Here is a 17,016-nt window from a genome sequence, read left to right as displayed (position 1 = left end):
CCTATGTTTTGAATTTGATTTTTTTTCAATTAAGAAGGGTTCGATGAATGCGCATATGAAACTGTTGGGGTTCAGTACCTCCAACAAGGTTAAGAACCACTGGTTTAGGGCTTGGATGTAAGCATTTCACTGTAAGGTGCATACTTGTTGTATGCAGCGCATGTGACAAATAACATTTTATTTTATTTCATTTGCTTGGTCTTGAAGAGTGAGACCAATTTTCACCACTATAGACGGCCCTAGCTGTGGCCCGGGTCCAGCCCTTCTCTTCAGACAACAAAGGCCGATAGATGGGTGTTTATTTAATCTCGACTGTTTGCAAATGTGTATTCACCAGCACCCCATCTAATCATTTTTATGAACGCTTTTTGTTACTAACATCCAGCCTCAGTCAATTTCTGTGAATGCTGGCAGCCCGTCAAAATGATGCGTAAATCTGCGCTTTAGAACTTCCAGTTACCTAATCCATCATCCCAATAGGCCTACACAGATGAGATACTCCATGTGTATTAGGCTTACATCTGAATAACAGTGAGAATAATATATACAACTGGAAAATAAGATTTGAAAGTGATGGTGCGTGCATGAGCAATGGAGAAAGTGTCTCTCACCAAAGCAGCATTTTAGTTGAATTCAAACGTTTGTGTGCATTAACGTTGACTTTAAAAAAATTGATAGGCTGTAGGACAAATTATTTTCCCATATCCTTTTAGAATGATGTATCCCAAATTATTTTGTGGTGTTTATTTCACAAACGCAATATGTTCTAATTGAATCATAACTTCAAAATGCATAATAGTAATATTCCGTCTGTTTAATCTTGAACTGTGTTTGGGCACCTAATGTGTTGTTTGTATTATGCATAGATGACAGCGCTTGTCTCCATGGGTGGCATTGCGCTCCAAATAAAGCTGGAAGGCGGTTACTTCAAACTTTTTGCGCCTCAGGGGTGGGCACTCCCACCTTATGTTGATTGGTTGCTTGTGCTCTTATAGCATCCCCACCTCAGGGTAAAATAGTCAGCTCCTGGCTATTATCTAACAGTGACGGATATTTCCCATTCAGTTTGGAATCGTTACTCTTACGTTAACGTTCATTGTTATATCTGTACAGCTAGAGGCACTTCTGTTTTGTTGTTTTTTTTTGCTCGAGTTGCTGCGGTTGGTGTCGATAGAACAGAGATGAGTAGTCCGGATGCGGGTTACGCCAGTGACGATCAGACCCAGACGAGGTGCGCGATGTCAGTCATGATGCCTGGAATGGGACACTGTCAGTGGGCAGACCCCCTGAGCCCTCTTGGGGACACCAAAGTGAAGAGCGAGTCGTGCGCTACCAGCTCCGGGAACCAGAACCGTGGAAAGACTGAGCCGCGGATCCGGCGACCCATGAATGCGTTCATGGTGTGGGCAAAGGATGAGCGCAAGCGCCTGGCACAACAAAATCCGGACCTGCACAATGCGGAGTTGAGCAAAATGTTGGGTAAGACAATACAATTATAAAGTATGTGAGCCTGTTACTTCCATGATATTTATAAAGACCAATGTGTATTTCTTTCATATTTATTTTTTAAAATATATACATGACGAAATCCTTAGTGAATTGTTATTTTAAACAGTGTGATGTTTTCACGTGAAAGCATAGTTAATTTATTTTACAATAAATATGCTAAATATTATTGTAGCCTACTTCAATGATTTTGATTTGTAGCATTTGTGTAGTGACACATTTTCATGAAAAAGCTATCTGCCCTTACTTTGGCCATTCAAATATAGAGTAAGTAACTAATATAATTTCCAAATGAACTAATTACAACAACTAATTACAACTAATTGCTGCTTTTGATCAATAATAATAGTGATGTTATCATGTTATGAAATCAGTGTTCTCCTGTTGTTGCTAAATTGGCAATTAGCTATTTTGGAGCACCCCCAGTCTGCATGCCTGATGCCGCCATATAACTCATATGAGCTCTGTTCTTGATCTGTAGGGAAGTCATGGAAAGCCCTTCCTGTGTCCGAGAAGCGCCCCTTTGTGGAGGAGGCTGAAAGGCTCCGGGTCCAGCACATGCAGGACCACCCTAACTACAAATACCGACCCCGGCGGAGGAAGCAGGTGAAGAGGATTAAGCGTCTGGACTCAGGGTTCCTGGTTCATAGTGTGTCCGACCACCAGAGCACCTCCCGAGTGTGTATGGAGGGCCTGGGGCTGGGTTACCACCACGAGCATGGCTACCAGGTGTCGACTCAGTCCCTCGGCCACTACCGCGACACCCAGGCCCTCGGGGGGGCTTCCTACGAACCCTACAGCCTGCCCACCCCCGACACCTCCCCACTGGATGTCGTGGAATCAGACTCCATGTTCTTCCCCGGCCACTCTCAGGAGGAGTGCCACATGATGCCTGCGTACGCCTACCACTCCCAGGGGGCAGAGTACACGCCTCAGGACCCTCACTCCAACCAGCACACCAACCACATGCTCCACAGACACCTCTCCTCCCCCACTGAGCAGCAGCAAGGCCACCAGGCTGGCCCCATGCCCCCCTCCTTCAACCAATTGGCTATGTACTACAGCCAGCATTGTAGCCCCAGTCACCCCAAGCGACACCCAGGACATGGGACAGGACAGCGCTCCCCTCTCCCAGACTCCCACCCAGCGGAACCGGTGGATCAGATGCATCCATCAGAGCTGATAGGTGAGGTGGACCGGAGTGAGTTTGAACAGTACCTGAACTCCTCCAGACCTGGGGACATGACAGGCCTGTCTTATGGGGCACATGAGGCCAACATGCAGGGACCTGAGAGCCTGATATCCTCTGTGCTCTCTGATGCCAGCACAGTGTTCTACTGTAACTACACCTCCTAACCTCCTGGTCCTCCCTGTCTCTATCTACTACTGAAGCTATTACAGCACATAACCTGACCTCAAATGTCTCTTTCTGTCTCCTGTCACTATTTCTGACTTCTCTCTCTCTTTCTCTTTCTCTTTCTCTTTCTCTTTCTCTTTCTCTTTCTTTCTCTCTCTCTCTCTCTCTCTCTCTCTCTCTCTCTCTCTCTCTCTCTCTCTCTCTCTCTCTCTCTCTCTCCCTTTCTCTTTATGTCTTTCTCTTTCATTCTGTTACAATTGAAGGCCAGTGGGAACAGTGGGATCTCTTTAATTTGAGGGTTCAAATTCAGTATGTTATTTTCTTTCTGTGTGAAGGGCGTTCAATGTGTATCACTGTATGAGCTAAGAAGCCATAGTATGACATCTGAATTATAATAATGATTGTTCACACATTGGTTTGAATTTTCTCTTTGTTCTGAAGAGGAATATAAATACATTTTCTGATAATAAATCATGTACAGTTACTATTTGAACGTTTTATGTATAGCTGTTTTATACTTTTGCACTTTTGAAAAATAAAGTTTTGAACCAAAATATATGTTCCTTCACCGTTTTATGTTTTTGAATTACTTTACCCTACCTTTTCATTGATGAAATACAGCATCACATCAATTATTATATGAATGCACCTTGGTAATAAGTAACCATATAGTTATTAATACAATGTTTTCATAGTTTATTTGAATCAATGTTAACATCAGTTGAAGAGGTTACAGACCATATAGCCTAAACTTCTGTTTTATGTTATTAATAATCAAATTTGTTGAAACCGTTTTTTATCCATAGGATATATCATTTATTCCTGTACTGTATAGACATTAGTGGTAGCCTAGATTAATTACACAACAATATTAGAAACATGTATCGGATCATTTTTACATTTAACAAATACTCCACAGGCCTACAGTTCACAGCCATCTGCTCACCTTTGATAGATAATACATATTATATTTGAATGCTTTGTATATTCTCAAGAAAACACATACATGGTGAATAAGCTGACGGTAGCGTTGTGGAACATTGTGGAACGGCTCACAGGGCAACAGAGTTAGTCCACAGTCCGGCTTCCTGCCCCGGTTAGAATAGCGGTGATCTCAGGGTTTGACTTACAAATGACGCCTTGTTTTCGCAGCATGGAAGAACAGTTTATGTCCCGGATATCCTGTCTCTAAATGATTTAGTCTCCCCTGTCTAATGGCAGAGACAATTCAATATTTGTGTATTTACTACACCTATGCTAAATAATGGAGAGTCGTACAATAGGACTAAACATATTTATATGTTATATATATTTTGTTATCGCCAAATAAGAGGTATACTGTATGTTTTTCATAGCATGGATTAATTCAGAAAACAGATCAAGTATATGGATATTTGATGTGTAATGGATGAGGAACGTGTTGAGCACATCAAGACAACAATTCCTGTATATTTATAGTTGTGTGTACCATTTTATAAATAAAGATGTTCCTTTTGAAAGGAAGAGGTTCTTCTTCAAGGTGTCAAGCACCCTGACCCCAGAATCCATTTTTAGTACTTCAGAGGAAGCATGTTCCAAAGGCGTATATTCCTCCACTTTGTTCATGTCCAGTGTTTTGACATTTCTCCTATGTCACACAAGCAGAGGTTGGATCTCAAGGTAAATATTCCCTGTCCTTCCCACAGACATAATGATGATGTCACTTTAAAGTTTGGAAATATTCAAGAAAAATAAAAGGTACATTATAATTCTACAGATGAATCATATCCTAGTTTGGGTAAATTGCTCTGTCCAGTCCAATTTAATTAATCTCAACGTATTGTGTTTTTTCTCTCACATAAAACATAAAAGATGGTCATTAATCAAGCATTGCATATGACTGGGATTCTTTTCTGTTTATTGTGCTATTGTAACATAACCACTCCAAACACACAAAAAATGCAGATAGGCTTCAGGCTTCCACCCCAAAAGAAACATGCCCTACAGAGGAAACATTTGTAACCCCACCCCCAACCCGGACTCCGGGGGTAGATGTGACTTAGTAAGTACAAATCCGGGACACCCCAATTAGTGTAATATGTTGTTTCATATGGTATGTATTAATTTGTGGATGTCCATCATCCATTTCGTATATGTTACGAATTAAAATTTGTATGAAATGTTACGAATTGCAATTTGGACAAAATGTAAATTCGCAAAATGTATGATATGTTACAAATTCCAATTTGTTGTTGCTAACGTTGGCTAACTGTAGCTAGGTAGATAATGTTAGCTAGGCTAGGGGTTAGGGGTAAAGGTTAGAGTTAAGGTTAGGGTTAAGGTTGGGATTAGGAGTTAGGTTAAAAGTTGCAAAGTAGCTAAAAAGTAGGAAGTAGTTGCAAAGTTGCTAATTAGGTAAAATGCTGAAGTTGTCTGTGATGATTCATACAAAATACCTTTTGGGTTGCTAGACGTTCACGTTATATGCCCACCCTTCCACCCTGACCAATCACCCTACTTTAGTTTTTGCCTTAACCATTTTGTACCATAATGAACCATCATTAACCACATACTGTATGTCTCATCATTGTTGACTGGTCCCTGCAGCAAACAATCACAAGTATGTGACTGGAAGAGTAGCAACAGAACGTATAGTGGGTAGAAATCGGGGAAGGTGTCATTATCACGTTATAGGGAAGACCCAGATGCAGACAGTGTTGAAGTAACAAAAGTTTATTACTAGAAGGGGGGGGGCAGGAAAAATTACAGGTCAAGGGCAGGAAGAGGTCAGTAATCCAGATCAGAGTCCAAAAGGTACAGTACGGCAGGCAGTCTCAGGATCAGGGCAGGCAGAGGTCAATAGTCCAGCGTGGTGGGGCAAGGTGCAGGATGGCAGGCAGGCTCGGGGTCAGGGCAGGCAAAATGGTAAAAACTGGAAAAACTAGAAAACGGGAACTATAGAAAAGACAGAAGCAAGGGGAAAAATGCTGGGAGGCTTTACAAACAAAATGAACTGGCAACAGACAAACAGAGAACACAGGTATAAATACACAGGGGATAATGAGGGGTGATGGGAGACACCTGGTGGGGGGTGGAGACGAGCACAAGACAGCTGAAATAGATCAGGGTGTGACAGAAATATTAAATGGGGGCAAACACAGGAGAAGTTTATATGCAAAACAAAAATAAAACCCTGGGTCTAAGCATAGTCGTCTTGAAAGCACCATAAGTCAGTCGAGTGAACTATCCCTTGTCATAACATCTTTGGTCTGACAGACGCTTACGTGACAACCAGACTGCATTGTATAAAGAAAACAAACATGGCACCACACAGAGCTGGAAAACAGCTTAGCATTAGCTGATCATAATCAGTACAACCTTCAAAAAAGTATTTTAAACATCATATGTGTCCATTACAATCTTTGCAAGAATCTGTTTGAATGATTTGTCACAAGTACTTGAAAACATGCGAATAAAACAGTAAATACATACATATGGTATGCTACAGTAGAAACGACAAAACGATATTTACAGAAAATAATGCACTTACTTTGATAGGAACGCACACATGACCAAAGTTATTATTTGTAAGGAAAACAACAATGAAGGCAATGCGCATCATCAGCCAGAAAATGTGCCAGGGGGAATACGTTTGTGCAAGGCCTGTTCTGTCTAGAGATGCGCAATGTCGCCATTCTTGATCTGGGGAAGTGCTTGGGCTCACGTTGAAGAGAGAAGTTTGTCCGACTCACTAAAGTCTCAAAATTAAATAGTCTGCAACAGTGAAATGGGCTACTTCTTATGGGAATTAATGAGAAGGTGGAAAACAGCTCAATTCAAAATGTTGTTAGAAATTGAAATTGACAAGTTGAAACATAGCCTATAGATAATTAGCAGGCAGCGTGCCTTGGTTTGAGGGCAGTGCGAGTTAACTGTCCTGCTGTGTAATAATCACATTTTGGATTTTGTTACAAAATTGCATTTTTCATTCTAATTTGAGTGTCCCGGATTTACATTTACTATGTTACGTCTAGTCTATGAGACCAGGCTGACCCCCTCTATAAACAGGTGACACACTTTCCCTAGGGCTAGGCTGGGGAATCCCGTCTAATTGGTGTGAATCTGTGCAAATTCAGTCTGCAGCTGGGTTTAACTTTAGCCTCTCTGTTGTGATAGCTAATGGCTGGCATAAGGACAGGCTCAGACCACTATCACCACAGCAGCACTCAGGATCAGCGGAATTGGTGGGTGGGGGTCACCTGTACAGACTGGGGTGGGGTGGGGTGGGTGGGTGGGGAGGCAGTTACCCCCTGTGAGAGCTAATGTTATCTCCCCCCACTAATTTGATACAAATGATAGGCGCAAACCGCTGAGTAAATTTGCTGTTTTAATATTCAGGCCAGAGAGAGAGAGGGGCAGGTGACTCGAAATATGTGTGCACAAGAACTGTTGGAATCTCCACAGTGAATAGAAATATGTTGAGCCGACTCAAAGCTCAGAGACTGATCTACAGCTGATATTATCACAGACATATGTATAGGAGATGACAGGCATTGTTTTGGTGTGGCAAATTGTCATTTTTAAAATACATGATAAAATACAGGGCATTAACTTGGATAACAAAAGATTAGAGCAAGAGAGAGCGAGAGAGAGCGAGAGAGAGCGAGAGAGAGAGAGAGAGAGAGAGAGAGAGAGAGAGAGAGAGAGAGAGAGAGAGAGAGAGAGAGAGAGAGAGAGAGAGAGAGAGAGAGAAAGAAAGAAAGAAAGAAAGAAAGAAAGAAAGAAAGAAAGAAAGAAAGAAAGAAAGAAAGAAAGAAAGAAAGAAAGAAAGAAAGAAAGAACAAGACAGAGAGAGAGAACACTCTGATAGACAGTCTACAGCCCAGGAAACAGGTCCTTACTGTGTGTTCCTGCGTACTGTGCGAAGTGATGAGAGTCCTGAGGCCTGTCTGTCTGACAGCGAGTGGCCAGCCAGACCGGGACGGGGTGGGAGGGGAACAGACAAGGAGATTACCGCTAGGCTTGCCTGGGCGGCTCGCTACATTAACACACAAGCACTTAATCACAGCATTGCACTAATCTCACCTCAGGTAGCTGCCTTTCACAAATACAGCTTTATTCAAACACAAATACAGTGACAAATACAGCTTTGGGGTAAATTTGGGCAGTCATGGTAAAAAAAAGTGTCATTCACTACCGTAAAGTCACAAACAGCTTTAGCCAGTACTGAACACAAAGAAATAGATACACCTCAATAAATGTCACAAATGAACATTATTGAAAATGATATGTCCCTTATGAATGACACAGTCTCTGTGTTGTAATAGAAAGAGAAGAACCATTCTATTTCTTATGAATAGAATTTGTCTTGAAAAATCTGGCTTTGCCCCCGAGCCTCTAGCAGAGTATTTGTCAAGGGTTTACTAGCCATATTCAGACGTGACTAGTATCACCTTAGAACATTGGTTATGCAATTATTACCCCAGCATGTTCTTTATTCCAGAGGACTTTTCGCACAGCATAAGTTTTTCCAAACTGCCCCCTGTAATTATTTGTTTATTTTATTCAATTGAGTCTTATGACATAGCCTGGAGGCTTTTATTCTAGGCGTTAAAATATTTCAACAGATGATAAAAGGCTAGACTGAAAGCTCGTACTTGGCTGCCAAATGTATAGGTGTCCACATAATATTTATAAATTCGGTTTCACATCCACATCTCAAACCAAAAATCTAAGTGAAAGAATAGGACTAAATCAACTCAAAATGTAAAGTGCATTTAACGTTTGATTTGATTTGATTTGATGTAGTTATTAACTTAAATGTTAAATGTTTGGTTGAGATGGACATATGAATCCAACATATCAATGTTCTTTTGTGCCATTGTCAGTGGCACAAAAAACACATCTCCTTCAAATGTTGATATTTGGTTGAGTTGACAACCTAACACAATTCAATATAACTTTTACAAAACAGTATATAGCCTAGTAACTTGTTGACAAGTTAAGGAATTATGTTGAATTCACATATCCAACTAAACCCAAAATACAAGTGGAAGAAAAGGATTGAGCAAGTGGCTAAAATGTAACTAAGCATTAGTTACATCTCCTTTAAATGTTGATATTTGGTTGCGTCAACTACACACAATTCAATAGGACTTTTGTAATATAGTAAATAGCCTAAAGTTAAGGCTATCTCACAAACTAATGTAACAGCATTTATTCAACCTTAAAATGAGTAAAACATCCATGGCCACATTTTGAGGTTACTGTAACTACAAATGTCTTCTTATGTAATCATAGAAAGTGTGCACGTTCAAGATAGCATGCAAAGGTCGCAGGTCTGTGGAGATCTTCACAAATGCTCTAATAATCTGCACAGAATCTCAAGCAGCGTTGATCACTTTCACTATGTACTTTTCATGTAATCTCAACTGCAATCCAGGTCATTTGGTTGTGCTATTAGATTAAACGCTGATAACACATTAACTCATTGTACAAATACAACATATTTGACATTGTATTACCATTTGAACGTTGTTGTGCTTTTAGATGGTTGAAAGCATAGTGATGACACATTGGGAATTCAACAAACATCTGGCTGTCTTTTTGAGTAGGTGAATAAAGGATGAAATCTCATTGATCAACGTCTCAACCAATCATTACCCACATTTCCACATTGAAAGGACATTGTGTGCCCAGTGGGCTGGCTGTCAATGAAGTTATTGATAGCGGATTGCATACAGTATGTGAGACAGCTGCAGAAACAGAGGAGGGTGTGTCTGCTCCCTGACTAAACCAGGGTTTGGTGTGGATGGTTGTTCTATTGTATAATCCCAGGCAAATGCACTCCTTCTCTGGGCCTGATCAGTTTCATAGCCCCTGCCTATCAGAACGACCAGTGTCCATTTGTGTCGCCACTAAATATAGTCCACATCAAGTCAATATCTGCTCCATGCAGTGACACAATAGTTTATTTTTCCTCTCATTCGGGCCCTTGTCTTGTCTAATGCGATTATAAATAGCTATCGCATGAGTGGGTGTGGGGTGGTGTAGAAGAATTATCTGGATTCCTTCATTTTGTCATAACCTCAGTGACGATATCAGTGATTCTCTAAGTGGGTCTACACCTCATTTCCCGAGACATCAGCCTTACAAGACTATTATGCAATATTACTACACAGCTTTTATGGATGTATGCTAAATTAGTACACCGTGTAATTTCTACCTGAAGGAAAAGGGGCAATGTAAACATGAACAAACTTATAAATACTAGTACTCAAATAAAAATAATCTTAACAGCAGAAGAGACACTGCAAATGTATTTACATGAAAAGTTCATAGCTCTAGCCTTGGTCGTCGGAAAAAGGGATTGAGTCAGAGGTAAATAAACTCCAGGGCTGTTCTGATCAGCTCTCTGTACTCTTGTTCCAAGTCCCTCATGGCATCTCCAGGCATTTTTAGCTTGTGTCCAGGCGGGTAGTGATTAGAAGATGACTACATCAGCAGTCAGTTTCCTCTCCGCTGTGTTTTCCTATGGAGGGCGGAGAGGTGGGGGTATTGGGAAGCGAGGCCATGGTAGAACTCACACATACAGTGCCTTCAGAAAGTATTCACAGTATCCACATTTAGTTGTGTACAGCCTGAATTTAAAATGGATTGAATTTAGCTTTTTTTAGGGGGGGGTCACTGGCCTACACACAATACCCCATTATGTCAAAGTGGAATCTGTATTTTGATTTTTTTTTTTAAGAAAGAATCAGAAATAACTATTTGAAATGTCTTAAGTCAATAAGTATTCAACACCTTTGTTATGGCAAGCCTAAATACGTTCAGGAGTAAAAATATGCTTAAAAAGTCACATAATAAGCATGTATTTTTCAATGACTACCTTATCTCTGTACCCCACACATACATCTGTACGGTCCCTCAGTCGAACAGTGAATTTCAAACACAGATTCAACCAGAAAGACCAGGGAGGGTTTCCAATGCTGCACAAAGAAGGGCACTTATTGGTAGTAGACATTCAATATCCCTTTGAGCATGGTGAAGTTATTAATTACACTTTGAACGATGTATCAATACACCCAGTCACTACAAAGTTACAGGTGTCCTTCCTAACTCAGTTGCCGGAGAGGAAGGAAACCGCTCAGGGATTTCACCATGAGGCCAATGGTGACTTTAAAACAGTTACAACGTTTAATGGCTGTGATCAGAGAAAACTGAGGATGGATCAACAACATGGTAGTTACTCCACAATACTAACCTAATTGACAGAGTGAAATGAAGGAAGCAAGTAAAGAATGAAAATATTCCAAAACATGCATCCTGTTCGGAATAAGGCAATAAAGTAAAACTGCCGAAAGAGTGGCAAAGAAATTCACTTTATGTCCTGAATACAAAGTGTTATGTTTGGGGCAAATCCAACACAACATATCACTGAGTACCACTCTTCAAATTTTCAAGCATGATGGTAGCTGCATCCTGCTGTGTGTATGCTTGTCATCGGTAAGGACTAGGAAAGGTTTTATGATAAAAAGAAACGGAATAGAACTGCGCTAAGCACAGGCAAAATCTTAGAGGAAAACTTGGTTCAGTCTGCTTTCCAACAGACACTTGGAGACAAATTCACCTTTCAGCAGAACAGTAACATACAACACAAGGCCAAATATACACTGGAATTGCTTACCAAGACAACATTAAATGTTCCTGAGTAGCCTAGTTCGAGTTGTGACTTAAAATGGCTTGAAAATCTATGTCAAGACTTGGAAATGGCTGTCTAGCAATGATCAAAAACCAACTTGACAGAACTTGAATAATTTTTTAAATAATAATTTGCTAATATTGTACAATCCAGGGGTTCAAAGCTCTTAGACTCACAGCTGTAATCACTGCCAAAGGTGATTCTAACATGTATTGACTCAGGGGGTTCAATACTTACCGTATCAAGATATATTAGTCTTTTATTTTTTTATATATATGTTTTTTTTTACAAATGTTAGAATTGCTCTTCCATTTTGACATTACAGAGTATTTTCTGTAGTTGGTTGACAAAAAAAATAACAATGAAATCAATTTGAACTTTGTAACACAACAACATATGTAAAAAGTCAAGGGGTGTGAATACTGGTAGTAGTGGTGGTGGTGTTTGTGCCCAGTTTCCCCTGTATGTCAAGACTACTTAATTAAGGAAACCTCAGGAAATAGTCTCAGTGAGTTTCATTAGTCTCAACCTCTGCAGGTCTGTCACCGGACATTGTAGTTTACTCATTGACAAACAGTGACTAACTTTTACCAGTAATATGATGGGTTCAGCATAACAAGGAATAAAAAAAAAATGTGTTTTAAATAGAACCACCCATAAAAGAAAAGTTACACATGACTGAATGCTGATATTTTATTGCCAAATAAATAACTAAATTAGTATAAGTTTATAATAATTGGAAACAAGGTATAATGAAGCTCATTTATATTCACAAAACGATTTTGTCTGTGAATAAATTATATACACAATATATTAATCGATATGACATAATAGTTTAGAATAAAAATTTCCTTTGATAATATGCTATATATGCTTCCTTTATAATATATAACAAGATTTTTGTTTTTTTAAATCCATTAAACAAAATCCCTATTGAAAAAATATACTATTATCACTGGCAGTGATAATATGATAAATGTGGACCATTGTGTTTTATTTCTGTGGATTTTTGAATCTTTCCGAGAGCACCTGTCCACACTTCCTCGTCCCAATGACTCCTGTTTGCTCTATCCATGAAAGATTGGCTGGGAACATCCTCCATCCGGGAGGAAACCTTGCCCCATAAAATTCACACCGCTCTTCCCATTTTGGGATCACCAGGAGGATTTCCTAAAAAAAATTATACATGAAAAATAAAATCTAAATAAAGTGAGAGAGGGCAGAGTGTCATGGCCCAGGTCAGGCCCCTTTGTTGTGTGTGTGTGTGTGCGTGTGTGCATATGTGTCAGTTCAGGTGCAGTTTTAAAAACACCGGCGTAGCATAAACAACAGGGATATAGCCTCACACCAAGTGCTGAGAACGCCAGTAACAGGATTTACCCACACGGGTGCATCTGCAACAACAGATAGTCCCTAGCTGCTATGATTCTTTTCTCATATTGTCATCTATGGCGTAGGTAGGTGGCCTACACTTTAATGCTTGGTAGTTACTGTTGATAGACTGTCTAACTAATAATAAAGTATAACAGTAGTATTCAAAGTTGAAGGATTACAATGTAAATATAACAGATTTATCTTAATTCATTAAATCAAAATGTGCCAATATGTTTACCCACAGTACTCAATTAATTAATAGTGGATCTAAAGTTAGGATTTCAGAGGTCTGTCCTGCTTTTTTAGATTGTGTCCTACACAGGAAAGTAGATGTCTTTCTTTAAGTTGGAGCTTATAATAACTTCAAATAAATTATAAACACATTGTATCATTAAAATAGCAAACAGTTTACTTCCAGTTCCCCAAGAACAGACAACGGGTTCTCCTCCATTTTTCAAGTAGACCTACAGTCTCTTTTCCAGTATCTAGGCCCAGTTTATTATTATCCATAAATTGACACCGGTTCAAAAGGCATTCAACTACTGAAGGCTAACTATCCTGCTTTCTCAGAAGTTTCTACATGCAATTAGTTTTATGTTCATAGTTGTATGTTTATAGTTCTATATAATGAATGAATATAATATTATACAGGTTTTTTTTGTACCAGCAAATTAATGCCTTTAGAAAACGTTAAGAGCTGAGCTGAGAAGAGAAATAAGATTTCCCGCCAGAGGTCAGCCTCGCGCAGTTTGTCAGCGTAGCACGCGTTCAACTGAACATTTCCACAGGCACCTCGCGTGCAACTGCTGCTAACTATTACATCGTTTTCCCGCGGTTTGGCAAATGATTACAGTGTCACCAAACTATTCCTTTCTAGCAACATGGTTCATGTTGAAGTGGTAGCCTATGCCAAATAACCACTTACAATTTGAAATGGCAAGGTTATACAGGACACTACTCTTCTTATATTTTTACTCAAAATGCACCAGTCTGCCTAAACTAATCTGACGTTTTCCTGATCCACATACTGTGACATTGAGCAATACTTTTGTTGTTTTCTCGACATAGATACGGATAGGGTGGGTTAACTGACTAATTGTTTTACCGTGTTACTAATAATAGAAAAACAATGAGCACACATGTCCTCACTCCCAATACATATCTTGGAGAAATAACTAAGATTACAGTTGTGTTTAGTACTAGTATCCCAGGAAAATAGGCTAAATTGTTTTTGTTGATGATGATAAGCAATTTGTCTTCGGGCCAATTTATCTTACCTTTATTTAACTAGACAAGTCAGCTAAGAACAAATTCTTATTTTGTGAATCTATGTTTTGGCAAATTAGGCCAAATATTGTATTTCCTGTGTTTTTTGCAGACTTGTACATTGGGCCAGAACAGAAGCAGTTTGACACTGACTGTGTTAAGAGACTCCAGTATGCCAATATAAAGTTAATGGGATGCCTACTGTGTGCCACATACTAAACCGTGTCAGATGTCAGGGCCTGAGGTGTGCAGGTGATGTTGGGATTTGCAGATGGAGTTGTTGGTAGGTAAGAAAGAGTACCATCATGTGAACAACAGTGGGTCCTATATGAGCATACAGTAGAGGGAGGGGTATCCTGGGCCCTAGTAATCCCCATCACAGCTCACTGTTTGGTCACTCTACCACACAGTGTCACGGTTTAGTTTCAGACTTCTGCTTGTGTGCTCTATTTGAATAGATTTTGTTTTTGAAAGTAAATCCTACAGAGGGATGTCATTCTGTGCTGTTGTGTGGTTATGCTGTCTCATTTTAATGTTAGAACAGGGTTGTGTGTTAAACAAGAATTGCAAATTATATAGACAGATACAGAGGGGAGGAGAGGAGGGCAGAGAAATAGCTGAGGGATAGAGAAGAGGGGGGTAGGGTGTGTTTGTGTGTGAATGTGAACAATTTGATTGAGTGTTGTGGGCTATATGTAGGCTACAGTTTGAAGGGATAAAGCCATAATTCTGTCACCAAACTTGACATCTGCACAGTTTTTCCAGTTTTTTTTTACTGTGTAAATTGTTCAAAGTAGTTATTGTGCATAAAGTTTGTTAAACTTTTAAACCAGTGGTTTTGGTTTGGATTTTTTTTTTAAAGTGAAAAATCGGAGTCTCAGTGTAATTCCATTATCGTGTATCGAAAGAGGGCTGCTAATCGCACAAAAATGGGCACTAAATGTCCTGCATGTACTCTGTATGAGATTGTTTAGTATATTTCCAGGCTTTGCCAATTTGAAAAGGAAAAGGGGGATGGGTACCTAGTCAGTTGCACAACTGAATGCATTCAACCTAAATGTGTCTTCCGCATTTAACCCAACCCCTCTGAATCAGAGAGGTGCAGGAGACTGCCACGTCCAGGGAGCAGTTGTTGTTGGGGGTTAACTGCTTTGCTCAAGTACAAAACAGCAGATTTTTCCACCTTGCCAGCTCGGTGATTCAATCCAGCAACTTTTAGGTTACTGACCCAATGCTTTTAATCGCTAGGCTACCTGCCACCCTGTATACTGTAGAAGAGAATGTCAGATACAGAGAGTGGTTATGGCTGTAAGAGTTATGAACAGTCTGGGAATAGTTGTGTAGATCGTTGTATTGTTCAGCGCTTTTAATCTGTACTGATTAGCAGTCTTGAATGATTGGAAAATGACTTCTTCGTAATTATCTACAAAAAACTGTGACGATAACATAATCGGACATTTATGAACAAACAAAGCAAAATTCTGAAACACTGATAATTGGTGAAATACATAATTATAGTTGTAACTGTGAAATTAAGATTATAAATGACAGGAACTGAAGGGGTGTGCATTTATTTCATTTTAAGATATCGAAAGAGTCCAATATTGCTAACAATGTTCATAAAATACCTACAATGGACCCAGGGCCTCAGGGTTGGCAGTAACCTTTAAGTGAACCTTGAGAGTTAGGAAGACAGTGGTGTTTAATATTCCACTGGGACAGGAGTTTAACAGTGGGGGACTGAGATTCACCACATCCTTTTGTTGTTGGGTTGAGGGAATGTCAAGGCCACCTCAATTGAGTTGACTCCTGGCTCACTGATGTGTGTTTGGGGCCGCGTATGGAAATTCCATTTGTTTGGTGGTCAGTGTCTCGGTCGCGCTGGAGGCAGGCTGCCCATCTGGTCTGATCTGGTCTGCTTTGCTCGGTGGCTGGCTGCTCTGGCTGAGACTGACCCCTAATCAGAGGAAGGTCGTCTGATTTAGACCCCGTCCAGAACACAGACGGATAAATCACTCCTCACCCCTGAATGCTATCTGGGGCGCTGACTGACCCTCCGCCCACCCACGTCTCTCCAAAACTAACAGCCATGTGGCACTCAGCCCTGGGGTCAGTACTCGCACAGTGACCCCAGGGCACATACAGAGACACGTTTCTGCTTTTTATTACAATGTTATTGAATGATTGAGTGAGTTATTAAGTGATCATTGTAAACTGTATCTCCCAACTGACCCAAAATAGAGGTCTACTCTGCACACTTCAAGATTGTAAAATGTAAAACATAACAATGGGATGTAGGGATGTGACGGTCATGGAATTTTGGATAACAGTTATTGGCCAGCCAAATGACCGCAGTCACCTTAATAATATGTACAGTACGGGTCAAAAGTTTGGGCACACCTACTCATTTCAGGGTTTATTTTTTTACTATTTTCTATATTGTGGAATAATAGTAAAGACATCAAAACTGTGAAATAACACATATGGAATCATGTTGTAACCAAAAAAGCGTTAAAGTAGCCACCCATTGCCTTGATTACAGCTTTGCACACTCATGGCATTATCTCAACCAGCTTCATGAGGTAGTCACCTGGAATGCATTTTAATTAACAGGTTAGAAGTTAATTTGTGGAATTTCTTTCCTTCTTATTGTGTTTGAGCCAATCAGTTGTGTTGTGACAAGGTAGGGGTGGTATACAGAAGATAGCGCTATTTGGTAAAAGATCAAGTCAATATTATGGCAAGAACAGCTCAATTGAGCAAAGAGAAACGACAGTCCTGCATTACTTTAAGACATGAAGGTCAGTCAATCCAGGAAATTTCTAGGACTTTT

At 40.0% G+C, this 17,016-nt stretch overlaps 1 protein-coding gene across 1 annotated transcript; it reads left to right on the top strand.

Annotated features, from left to right (window-relative positions):
• The first annotated feature begins 1,012 nt into the window (after positions 1–1,012).
• Positions 1,013–3,413, top strand: LOC123991713 (transcription factor Sox-17-alpha-A-like). The gene is made up of 2 exons (XM_046293362.1): positions 1,013–1,479; positions 1,988–3,413. Exons 1-2 carry the CDS (start codon positions 1,182–1,184, stop codon positions 2,860–2,862), a joined length of 1,173 nt encoding a protein of 390 aa, XP_046149318.1. The 5' UTR covers positions 1,013–1,181; the 3' UTR covers positions 2,863–3,413.
• The last annotated feature ends 13,603 nt before the right edge of the window (positions 3,414–17,016 follow it).

Source organism: Oncorhynchus gorbuscha, linkage group LG12, assembly GCF_021184085.1.
Source record: "Oncorhynchus gorbuscha isolate QuinsamMale2020 ecotype Even-year linkage group LG12, OgorEven_v1.0, whole genome shotgun sequence".
In the NCBI taxonomy this organism is placed as follows: domain Eukaryota; kingdom Metazoa; phylum Chordata; class Actinopteri; order Salmoniformes; family Salmonidae; genus Oncorhynchus; species Oncorhynchus gorbuscha.
Note: the sequence above shows the minus strand (reverse complement) of the source record. Positions and strands in the feature narration are given on the sequence as shown.